The sequence below is a fragment of the Malania oleifera genome, chromosome 5, assembly GCF_029873635.1.
Source record: "Malania oleifera isolate guangnan ecotype guangnan chromosome 5, ASM2987363v1, whole genome shotgun sequence".
Classification (NCBI taxonomy): domain Eukaryota; kingdom Viridiplantae; phylum Streptophyta; class Magnoliopsida; order Santalales; family Ximeniaceae; genus Malania; species Malania oleifera.
In genome coordinates, this window is record NC_080421.1 from 9528817 (window position 1) to 9542261 (window position 13445).

Here is a 13445-nt window from a genome sequence, read left to right on the forward strand (position 1 = left end):
GAAGCTTTAAATAGCTTGAGGCGCGGTTCCATTGCTAACTGAGGTACAGTGCAACCACATATGTGAATAGTGTGGGTATCGAGATATTCGGCTTGCAAGAGTGTTGGGACCACTGGTAAAATAATGAACGAGGTGGGGCAGTCAGACTATATCTATGATGCTTGACAGTGCCTACATGAACAGGGCTCTGTCAGAGTTTATCAGTGCACAACCCGTACCACAAGGTAATTAGGTATATTTCTGAAAGTTCCAATGCTGATTATTGTCCTAAATTTTCATATACATGATTTAAAAATCAAAATGGACAGAGTCACAGGGTTGAGTACTGTGTGGAGGGAATCGTACGGTGTATGGGCTTGTACCCTACCCTAATTGCAGGGACTCTTACTTGTATTGATGTTGTATTATGTTTATATATCTTGCAAAGTACTGTACTATGAATGTGATAATGTACAATTGTTTTTAAATTGGACTAAACTCATGTAGTCACGTGTTGATATAATATCTTTCACCTTACTGAGAAGTGTCTCACCCCAATCTTACAACCTTTGTTTCAAGTCCTACAAAACGTCGGTCCTAGTTCTCCTAGAGGGACTTTGGCGCGTATAATCTTGTTAGTAGACGTAAGTTTTTGTATCTGTACTGAGTTGTTAGCCTGGTTGAAGGTAATGGAAATGTGATGCAGTTTATGTTTTAAGTATGGATCTTATGTACTGAAAATTATAGATTAAACTCTGATATATGACTAATAGAACCCCATAAGAATATTTGTGCTTTCCCCTGTGCATGAATACAGATATGTATGAGATACACCTGTTTGTTCTTGTTTAGGGTGAGTTGTTAATGTATGCTTATCAGATACAAGAATAACGTATGTGTAGTAGCACTTTGGGTTCGTATAAAGGACCAGGGCGTTACACCAACCCTCTAAGTGGGCTCGGAGTGCTACTAATCCATTCATTTACCTGCTAACCAACATTCTAATATCACTTATGTAGCGGAAAACATAAATATAATCTTCCAACAATATAAAACCAAAGTTTTCTACTTCTATCTATATACCAAACTCAACTTTTCATTCACCTGTATTCATATATTTACATATCTCCAGCAATCAGTATTCACAACCATCCATCTCTCAAAAGACTTCAAAACATAAAGCATAATACATAAAACATAAACTTTATACATCCCAAAATATCATTAACACTATACATTTTTTTTTCTATAACTCAAAAATGTTCTAATAACCTCGAGCTCTCTAAGCTCGATCTCGTGGAGATCCTAAAAAAGATAAATTTGTATTCGGGTGAGACACATCTCAATAAGGGAAGAAACAATATATTAAATCAGTGTATAGCCAACATGAGATTATAATCAACATTGTAACACCCCGACCCCGAGTGGGGCCTGGGATATTAACTTTTTACTACTAATTTACAGCGGAAGTAAATAAACTCAATTATTATTAAACCAGAGCGCTAATATTCCATATTACAATCATTTATTTCAAAAGAAGAATAATTACATAAGCATAAATATCCGGCATCATACTAATATTTCTAAATAATCTTTATTTTTCTATCCCCACCCGTATGCTTGCTAAGCCTGATTTCCAACATGCTCTTCAGAGTTATCTGAAATAAAAATATGATTGGAGTGAGACGACGCTCAGTAAGTAAATAAGATTATTATTAGTGTGTGGCCAAAATGAGCTTTTAAAGAATTTCGTAAAATAATATTTAATACTATAACTTCAAGACTGCTTTTAGAATAAATATAGATTTAAAATTTTCTGCATAAAACTTTTGTCATCAATTTCAACAGTAAATTTTTACAATCATATACTATAACTGCTAAATTAAACTTTTAACTTTAAAACTGTAAAAATATTTAATGATAAACATACATATACTTTTCCTTATACGTTTTCCTTAGATCGTCATTTAAGCACCAAAATGATCCTTTTCACGTAAACTTACACTTTTCCTTCAAATCATCAGTAACTTTGTACACGTAATTAAATAGGTATAAACATATATTTTAAAAACCACCCTTAGGCCTGTTTACCGTAAGTCATGTTTACCCCCATGACTGGGTTGTGCGGTCCGAAGACTAGACTTAGCTGGCTGGCCGACCAACCTAAATCAACGTACGTAAACTTTAAGTGAGATTTTCCTTATTAAGTCCTGGTCTAGAACCAGGTGTGCACTCAAGAGAAATCCACTAACATAAATAACCACTCTGTAAACAGTGTGGGTGCACTCTGATCCGTATAAACTTTAAGCTGCGGTACCGAGCATCTGTAACTTTAAACTTTCGTTGCCATAAGGGGTTTTAAAATCATCTTATTATAGTTTATGCAATTTAAAAATAATATCGTGAAAATCTCATCTTTACTCATATTTTCATAAAAATGCAACGTATAAATAAACTCATGCCACACAATTTTTGTGTTAAAAATATATATATAATTTTATTTTTGAATAGAAAGAAATGCTGAAAATTTACCCGAGGGGATTGGAACATTTCTTAACCCAAAAATAGATGCAAGTATATTAAAGATAGAACTGGTATAATTAAATATGCGTAAAAATAAACTCATGGAAATTTTGTGGAACTAAGTAACATAATTAAAATTTACGTACAAAATAAACTCGGTTATGAATTTAAAATAAAAAGAAACTAACATAATCAAAATTTACTTACCTTCTTCTTTTACCGTGTGCTACGAACACAATAACTATCTTTAAGATATGAGATCGGAAAGAGTGGGTGAGTGAGAACTTACTCAAAATTCTCACTCCACCACAAATTCTTTCACTCACTAATCCTTCTCTTCCTTAGAAAATTGTTGTGAAAAATGAAGGTTGAGAACTCCCTATTTATAGGAAAATTTTGGGGAAGAAATGGAATTTATAAAAGTGTGGGGAGATTGGTGAAATTATAATTTTTTTTAAAATTAAAGAATGGGCAAGGGATGGGCAAGGTATGGGTTGAGTATGGGATGGGGATGGAGGCCATGTGGGAGTGCTTGCCACCATTCCCATTAAATAAATTTTTAATTACTTACCTAATTAATTAATCAATTAGTTAATTAATTATTTTATTATTTTATTATTTTTCTTAATCATTATTATCATTATTATTATCATTGTTATTACTTTTAAACCATTTTTAGTATTTCTTTATTTTATTATTTATTTTTGAACAAGATTTAAATTTAAATTTTGAAAACTCATGTGGGCCCCACACGGTCTTGTGGGCCCCACACAACTTCGAGACCCGAATGGATCCTACGTAACTCGAATAATTCTTATACGATTTTATGCATCCTAAATAGCTTTGAGATTCGTGTAAACCTCCATACGGCTTCGGGACTCATGTGGGCCCCACACAGTCTTGTGGGCCCCACATAGGATACCTATATTATTATTATTTTATCATATATTTCTTCAAATTATATCAGTTAAAACATTATTTTATATACTTATTTACGTATAAAACAGTGTCTTGTGGCTCCGGGACTCATGTAGACCCCACATAGTCTTGTGGGCCCCACATATGATACCTATATTATTATCATCTTATTATGTATTTCTACAAATTATGTCTGTCAAAACACTATTTTATGTATATATACTTATTTACGTGTACAAACAGTGTCTATCCTGTTTATCCTATGAAATTCCATTTTGACCAGGCCGACCTCCAGGGAGCGACTGAGCCGCAATGGTCTCTGAGCACTCGCTAAGATAAGGTCTTTCTTAAGCATCAAACATGGAATCAAGGATCCTACAGAAAAACACTTCTGTATTTATATTAACTTAATGACTATTTTTATTATTTTATTATTATTGTACTTTAATCATATATATATATATATATATATATATATATTTTTGGGTCATCACAAACATAATATTCAACATTTGAAGATCTTTAACATAATTTTTAAAATCATTTTCTTAACCTAATCAATCACATGTAAGATATTTTACCCACAAGAAAAACCTAGGATGGGGTGATTACCTGCTTATACAAGTAGCACCCCTCTACTTTGATACTTTAGGCAACCCAAAGGTTACAACTAAAGCATACCAAGGCACTCACCTTACTCAGTAATCCCTCAAGTGAAGAAGTAATCTCGTACTCACACAGTTCATCCAAAGGTTTACCAGTGAAGGCTCCTGAGAATGGGAAAATCTACCCGCCCATACAAGTAATTTTCTTCTGCCCTAGTACGTTATGCAGTCTACTTCTACACATAATACTAACTAGGGCACTCGCCTTTCTCAGCAACTCCACGGGCGAAGAGTTTGCCCCGCCCAAACGTAACATGTTCTACAAGCATAAATAATGACTCTACTATAATACATTATTTTGTCTGTCATTATTCTATAATTCTCATCTGTTCATGTTCTCAGCTTTGACATTTCATAACATTTCACTTTACGTGGCTCTTTCCCATTTCACATTTCATTTCCATTTCATTCTTATTTTCATTTCATTTCATAATATACCCAGCATCTTTTAGCTGTTTTTGTATTAGTCCCAGCATCTTTCAGCTATTTTTGTGTTAGTCCACATAGAAATGCACTAATCTACTACCTAGCATCTTTCAGCTGTTTTTGTATTAGTCCTAGTATCTTTCAACTATTTTTGTGTTAGTCCCAGCATCCTTCAATTGTTTTTGTGTTAGTCCCAATATCTTTCAACTGTTTTTGTCCAGCATCTTTCAGCTGTTTTTGTTTCCATGGTTGCATTAACACTCACATGCTACATATTTCATATATCGTTTTCATACTCAGTTCATGTCCTGTATATCATATATCTCATACATATAACATAATTCCACACAGAATTCTATTTTATTCATGTCACACTATTTAGCAGTATAATTCATATATATATATATATATATATATATTTCCTATAAAATAAGTTAACCTACATTTAATATTCACATATTGGAAAAATACCTTTAATTTCTTACATAATTATTGTGAAAAATATTTTACTTTCATCAGTTCATTTTCACATATACTTCTAATAAAACAGTCCTGAGCTCAGAAATCATAATTTAAACGGTTAGCATTTTTAACCCATGAGAAAACGTATACATATACATAAATTATTTATTTTTTTATCTATTTAATTCATAAAATCCTGGTTTAATATATATTCCCCTTTACCTGCTTTCTTGAACTACGCCAACAAGAACTCCCAAAAAATGTTTGTGACGCTCACCCGGATCCTGAATCAAAAACCCTAGTTTAATCAGATAAACCCCAAATAATCTATTATTTCTACATTTTCTCAACCTATAAATCTTAAATAAACCTTTAGAACCCCAAAACTAAAAATCTTAACTCTTACCTCAACTTAGGAGCGTTTCTCGAAAAGCCTAGTTTGGAAAACTGCTCCATTAGATGTGTAGAGAATCTTCCCTAGAATACCGTAATGGTCTCCGATTGTTGATTTGGGCTAAACCCAAGCCGAAATGTAACAACCTGGTTAATAAAGTGGTTTTTTTTTTTTTTATACTATGATAATCTACATGCTCTGATACCATACTGGGGGTAAACTCAATCATTAACCTAAGCAACGAGAAGCAGAATTCAAATAAACATAACCATATGTAATTTTATATATATACACACAATACTAGAGTACTAACATGTTTCCCTAAAATATACACATATATTCGTTCCCCAAAATACCCTCAACTATGCTGGGATATACAAAAATCTTTCACAATACTCACTTCACTGACAGGGCACTACTAAAGCCCCTCTATCTGCGAGCCTGGTCTGCTTGCGTACCTGGATCACCTGAAAAATGATTCAACACTGGGATGAGCCAACGCTCAGTAAGACAAAATATGTTATTACTAGTATGTGGCAAATGAGTTACAGTATTTTGAAAAACTGTTTTTATATAATCATGTATAACTGGATACGTAAGTACAGTACAAGTAATAAAATAACCACCATTTCCATGTTGCTTAACATAACAGTATTGCAGGTTACTATTCAAAATACTTCTAGTGTACATAAGTATGTTCCATGTTTCTATAAATTTGTACATACATAATAGTAACTGAAAATTTTCCCTGTGGATAACTGTGTGTCATGATTTAACCCCTTATGACAAGGTTGTGCGGCCCGTAGGCGGGATCTACACTGGCTGGCCGACTAGGGTAAATCACTATACTCCATCGGTCTGATCTACCCACCTCAACTCATATCTGATGGGAAGTCTATCCACGTCAAGGGCCTAGGTGATCGACTTACTACCACGTATTATCTAAATAGGTGGTGCACTCATAACATAACATAATATCTATAATAACAGTACCATGCTCTATAACTGTATGGTCCAACAAGGTCTGATACTAGATAATATAACTCTATATACAACTATCTGATTTACCATGATTCTGAAATAACCGTAATAACCATGATACTAAATAAATTGTAACTGTATTCCATACGTCATAGTACTGAGAACTGTATAATCATAACACTCAAAACTGCATAATCATAATACTGAAATTCGTATAATCATGGTATTGAGATTCGTATAATCATGGTACTAAAATTCGTATAATCATGGTACTGAAATTAGTAAAATCATGATACTGAAATTCGTAAAACATATCTTCGTACTATATTCATATTCTCAAGCCACACCATACTTTAATATATAATACTCATAATTTAATAAACTGTATAATATTTTAAAATTACTTAGCATAGCATATTTCCCTTACCTGACTACTAAAAAGCCTCTATAGTATACTAGCCTAACACCCGTAGGGCCTCCTACATAACACCTTGAAAACAACGTTTACCAGAATAAAATATCAATATTTTCTCGCCTACATCATTTCCTATAATTGTCAGAAGGCCAAAAATAGACTAAAATGTCTTACCCTAAATTTGGGATGAAATCCAACTTCGTTTCACCAACGATCCGTTCCGGCAGACTTGCAGAGAACTTGGCTAGAAGCGTCGTGGTGGCTTCGGATCGTCGATCCGGCAACTGGAGGGGCCGAAATCGAAGAGAGAAGGGAAAGGGGCCGTAGGAGAGAGAGAGAGGCGCTAAAATCCAATTTTTCACTACTTATAGGGCCAAACTCGTCGACGAGACACGTCGCCTCGTCAACGAGTCCCTCAGTAAATTCGTCGACGAATCTTACCCTTCGTCGACGAAATTCAGAGCAGCCCAAAACCTTTCCTCGGTATTTTCTCGTCGATGAAATGGGACCTTGTCGACGAGATCCTGAAGACATTCGTCGACAAATCCTTGTATTCATCGACGAAGCATGGTAGTTTCCTAAAATTATATTCTCCAAAATGAATATTCTCCAAAATGCAATGTCGTCGACAAAGTCTACTGCCTCCTTCTGTTCCTATTCCCATTTTCCTCCCTCTTATTATTTAAATACTATTATTTTTCAGGTCGCTACACGAAAAGTTGGAGAGAAGACAGAGAAAATGGTCTAGAGAGAGAAAAAAAAAGGAGAAAAGAAGATTTCTTCGCAAAGAAGCTTCTCTGGTTCCTTTTATACTCGATTTTGCCACGTGATCTCGTCAACGAGTAGACAAAATTCGTCGACAAGTCACAAAAGGAACTTCGTCGACGAGGAGATTCATTGGTTGACAAGTCTTAAAATTTGAAATTTGCTCATTCGGAATCTTCTCATTGACGAAGGAACTGAACTTCGTCGACGATCTTTAGTAAAACACTCATCGATGAGGACATGAAACTCGTCAAATGAGGTTTGTTGTTCCCTTCTTTCAGAATTTTTCCTTTTTTTTTTTTTTCCTTTATTCCTTATTTATCTATTCCATTTATCATTTTTCTAATTATTTAATCATTAAAATTTTTCGGATCATTTTGATTATTGAATTGGTTTTTTTGAGACAATAAAATCATTCTAGAATTAATTTTTTTGGAAATATGAATGAGTAATCATACGTAGATGCCCTTAATTTTTATGACACTTGGAACTTGGACCACAGTCATTGCCAACTAGGGGAAAATGTTCCCAAAAAATATTATAGTTGTTATATTATTAATAATAAAGTATAATTTTATAAACTTCAACACAAATTTTCTATTATATTTTATTCAAATGCATTTGCTTTTTTAACAAAATATTAGAATGTAAGTGGTGAATCCGTTGAAAAAGCATCGTCCCCTTAACATTGAAATTTTAAATTGCATCGCTTTGGACAACTGAACAAAATTAGAAGAGGCTTGGTTTTTTTTTTTTCCTTAAAATCTCAAGAGAGGTTTTTAGAGAGAATTCTTAAAACGAAAAACAAAAACAAAAACAAAAAATAGAACGAGTGACAAGAGATAGAAATTCACCAAGTATCCCGATTTCATTCCATTCGGATTAGGCGTCACTTAATACATCAACTCAACTTGCAGAATCAGCAGAAATTCAAAAGCAACAAGGCAACCCACATCCAATACACCCCACACAGACACGAGAAGCTACCTATTTTATTTATTATAAGCTAAAGTCGAGCATATAGAAAAATGCATCAAGCATTGACATGAATCTCAGACAAACTGGTTCAGGTACTCCTCTACTGTGGTGTATTTAACATCGGGATAGAGCTGCGTAGCCTCCACTCCAAACGATGGCTCAATCTCGAAGTTAGTATGATCTCCCTTCACAAAAACAGAGTGACCAATGGCCAATAGCACATTGACTGGCACCGAAGCTTCTGCAAAAACAGACGAAGAATTTAACATGACAAATCATTGAGAGAGATTGTGTAAGACTATGTTTGATCCTATTCCAAATTCACAGCTGAGAGCAGAGAGGTTCTTAAAATTACTACAAGCTTTTACAGTGATGTTTCACACTTCTTACCTTGGATGTTCTTCAGTACTTGCTCCTCGGGGACATAGATCCTTTCAAGGGTTTTGCCAATCTTGCTTTCCCACAAGGACACAAGGTCATTGAATGAGTATGTGTTAGCAGAAGGCCTGATGTAAAGGATTTTGTTCAAGGTTCTTGGATCATCCACAGCTTTGATAGTGTAAGTGCCGATATCAGTTTCCTTGTTGAAAACAGCTGCATATGAAGAGGTATGAGGCAAAATGAGTTTTGCTCACAGATAACAGTGCACAAATCATAGTCAATATCTCTAGTCCTCATTTTCCTAGTCACATTTCAAAAGCTCAACTTATATGAATACAGTATGGATGTCAACTCAAAATTCAGCCATAAGATGCTGACCAAAATTCTAAAGAGCTTCGCCCATTAAATTGTTAGGGTAACTGAGCATATCTAACAACAAATGAATACATATTCCACCAATGGTCTGGACCATAAAATTTTTTCACATATAGGCATCTCTATGAGAGAGAAAAAGAAACATGGTTGGTACATATATATATATATATATATCAATAGTATGCTAACATTATCATTCAAGAAATCTCATTTTGCGCTAACTAAAAGCTATTCATTAGGACGTTCACACGTTCCCTGATCAAGAAATAATTTTATAGAGACAGTATTGACTACCTTTAGGATTTCCATCCCCTAAGATAACCACTTTATCTCTCGGGGGAGCTGTGGCTCCAGGCTGTGACAATGAGGGGAGAAAATAGCCAGCGAAGAAGTTCGATGACACATAGGTGTATGGAATCCCTTCAGCCTCAACAGCTCGTCGAATATTGGCCTTGGTCCCAAATGCTGTTTTTGCTGGCTCAACAGCGTGTACACGATCCACATCATTCCCAAACTCAGAAGGGAAGAATCTCTGCATATAACGAAGCATTATGAGAAGAAAAGCCATGGTAAAACCACACAGCAATTCCACCAATTTAGTTAGGGAATGCAACCAGTAAATATTGAAAGATATGCAGATCTTGGTAGACAAGTAGCCATCAAGTGTACTGTTCTTGCAGAATAGTTTGATGCAAGTTTCTCTCTCTATCACTCTTTGATTTCTGATACCGCGACTCTCAGGACTAAAGATTTTTAGGTTTTCGTTTTTTGCTTTTAATTTTCATTTTCAGTACTCACAAAGGGAAACGTATAAACACAAAAATGCTTCGGAGATGGATCATTGCAAAGTCTGCCAATAAATGACCGTGGTGGTGCCTAAAATCACCAAGACAGACGAACAGTCACAGACGTAGAGAGAGGAAAGAGATTACCTTGACATTTCCGGCTTCTTTGATCGCAGCGATGATCTTCGCCTGATCAGCCAACTGAGCGTGACCGACAGTCGAGATCACCACATCCACCTGCTTTATCGCCTTCACTAAACTCTCGTGATCGTAAAGATCCCCCTGCGTTAACAACACCAACACAAAACGAACAAACACATTTCCATCAAAATCAAACTAAAGAGGGGAAAAACACAAAAAATCAAATCAAATAAAAAATAGAAATCAACTTAACCCAAAAAAAAAAGTATTGGGCAATGAACCAAGGGGAATTTCAAGTATACTTGATCTACTAAACAGATGAAGATGCAACACTTCAGATTTCACTTTTTTTTTTTTTTTTCTCTTTTGAGTTTTCTCAGGAACCACACGGAGGAAAGATCTTTTAGCGAAAAAATTTACGCACAGTGAGCAACTGGACGCCAGAACTCTTGAAGCTCTCGATGATTTTGGCCTTGTCAGGATTAGAAATGGTGGAGTCTCTGACGAGAGCAAAGGTAGGGTGGCCGGCCTTGGCGCTGGCCTCGACGATGAATTTTCCGATGTAGCCTGTCCCTCCAATGAACAGAATCTTGCTCTTAGATGCCATTTGGGAGAGAATTTTCCGGGGAGTTTCCGACGAAGGGTGGGTCTGTCACAGTGCGAAGTTGCCGGGTACGGACAGAGAAATGATAATACTTGACCCTAGAAATTGGGTCCGTTTATATGATTTGAGGGAGACTGGGAGAGGAAGGGACCGTAATTACGAAAATACCCTTTGATCGTATGGTGCCGGAATGTCACCTCGTTCATGAACCTAACCAAGTGCAATAATTATTTATTTGTCAAAAAATAAATAGAAATAAAATAAAAATTTAGGTTGGTCAATTATACCTACTCCTACATGAATAAAATATTTCATTATTACAAGAAAAATTACAAGCTTATACAAAATATCTCCATCTTGTACAAGATTTTTTTTTTTTTTTTATCACTTCTCTTCTTTCTATATACCTACTTACTTTAAATATGCAAATATATATACAAGCATGCAGGAAAAATGAAATTATGGAAGATGAAGGAATGGAAGATAAGGGGTGACATTCATATTTTTCATAACGATGTTAAGGTTTTTTAGACTATAATTATAATTTTTATTTTTATTTAAATAAATTAAAATATTTTTTCAAATTTTTGTCAAGATATGATTTGCTTTGAAGTTTAAATTTAATTTGTGTAAATTTAAAATAAAAATCAAAATGTAAATTTTGTATTATATAGTTTACATAATTTAAATTTATACAAATTCAAATTAGTGATTATAAATTCGTGTTTAAAAATACTAACACCATCGTACAATTAAATTTGAAATTTAAAACTTCAGATAGTGAAATGTAATTTAGTAATTTTTTATGAATTTTATGGTCTAACTCATCATTTTAACTTTTTAACTGACTCATTTAAATTGACTAGATAGATTTTTTTGGTGTTTATAATTATCTAAAGAGTAAGACATTAAATTTATAATTCATTTCTTTGTTGAAGTTTAAATTTATGATTAATTAATTTACTTTTTTAAGAGAATATTTCATAATGAAAATTCAATTTGAAACTTTTAAATATTTAATGTGGTGTAATAAAATTTCACAATAAATGCATTAAAAAGGATCAATTATTAATAAGCATCAAGAAAATCAGAAAGATTGGATAAAACCTCTTCTTTCTTGCCCATTATGATTCAAAATTTATAAATGTCAAGAGTTTGACCAAAATCAAATATCATAATTATTGCCATTTAAATTTGTATATGTCAAGATTTTGACCAGTAATTTGAGCATCATATTTATTATTATTCTAAAAATTGACAAATAATTTTTAATTTTTGAAATAATAATGTCCAAAATCTTTTGGACACTCACTAATTCATATGAATAATAGGTTCAACTTTTTATCTTTTGTCATTTAAATATCAAAGTATTATCTCAAACCCCCAAAACTCAAACCTTGTTACGACCTGTTCATTTATTTATGACAATCTTGAATTTACCATCTGAACTAGCAATTAAATTTAGTTTTTATTTTTTTAACAATGGTTTTTGTGCCGGACGTTTCCCCCTCATATCTTCAACGTTGGGGAGTTGAGGGACGCCAATTTTTTAATTTTTCTTAACAAAATGGTCCCATGGCTCCCATCCCTTTAATTTATGAGGAACAAATGTTTTTTTTTTTTATCTATTTTGGTACATAGAAGTTAAGGTCATGAAATTTGAAAAATATGTTAATAAATAAATAGAGAAACGAACTAGTTATTGAAAAAAGAAAAAAAAAACAAAAAAAGAAAAAAAAACAATATATTAAATTAATGAATAAAAATTTAATTTTTCTCATTATTAATATTTATTTTTTTAAAATTTCAATAAATTTTCAATTTTAGAAATATTTGATGTCAAGAGAAAATATAGTAAAAAAATAAGTTTTCCTTTTTTCAATTAATTGTTTTATCTAATGGACCCTAAGAGTAAAATGTAAATCTCTTTTTTTTTTTTTTTTTTTTTTTTAAAAAGCACTTAAAATTAAAGATGATTAAGTCCATTTTTAGAAAATAATTTAATTTTTTATTTAAAATTTTAAATTATTATGAAAATATCACTTTTTTTTTTGAATATTAGTAGAGATTGTATGAGATTGACCATTTAAATTATAAATATTATTATTTTGCTGTCTCTTAGTTTAATTATCACAAAAAATCAAGTGTTCAATTAATTTTGTTAATTATTATCATTAAGTTGCATTTGAGAGATTTGGGTTTTAGATTAGATTTGAATAAATTTAAATAAATTTTAATATAATTGTATATTTTATTTTATCAAAATTTGCACAAATCTATATTTAAACACTTTGAAAAAACTAATTATTATACATGTTGAATCTAAGTTTTACTTTAAAAAAAAAAAAAAAGAGAAAAATAGTGGCCAAACTCATCCTAAGCCATTAATAAATAGTGCCATCTATGGTACTTTTATTTATTTATTTATTTTTCAAGGCTTTGCAGGAGGGCGTAGGTGAAAGGAAGACTCTGGAAAGAGAGGGCAGAAGGGAGTGCTACCAATAATTCCCTCACCAACCTTTTTCTCTCTAGCAAATATCCTATACTTTTTGTCCTCTTTCCCCTTCCAAGGTTTTGTAAATTGGAACTTTATTTCATTGCTTTTGACAAAGTGGTCCCTATTATTTTGATCATCCGATAAAAATTCATATTT

The 13445-nt window shown here is 32.9% G+C and overlaps 1 protein-coding gene across 1 annotated transcript; it reads right to left on the minus strand.

Moving 5' to 3' along the window:
• Positions 1 to 8377: 8377 nt before the first annotated feature.
• LOC131155508 (phenylcoumaran benzylic ether reductase POP1) lies at positions 8378 to 11048 on the minus strand. The gene is made up of 5 exons (XM_058108706.1): positions 10613 to 11048; positions 10195 to 10329; positions 9557 to 9794; positions 8897 to 9100; positions 8378 to 8747 (listed from the first exon to the last, which is right to left on the minus strand). The coding sequence occupies exons 1-5, from the start codon at positions 10793 to 10795 to the stop codon at positions 8581 to 8583; spliced, it is 927 nt and encodes a 308-aa protein (XP_057964689.1). The 5' UTR covers positions 10796 to 11048; the 3' UTR covers positions 8378 to 8580.
• Positions 11049 to 13445: the final 2397 nt, after the last annotated feature.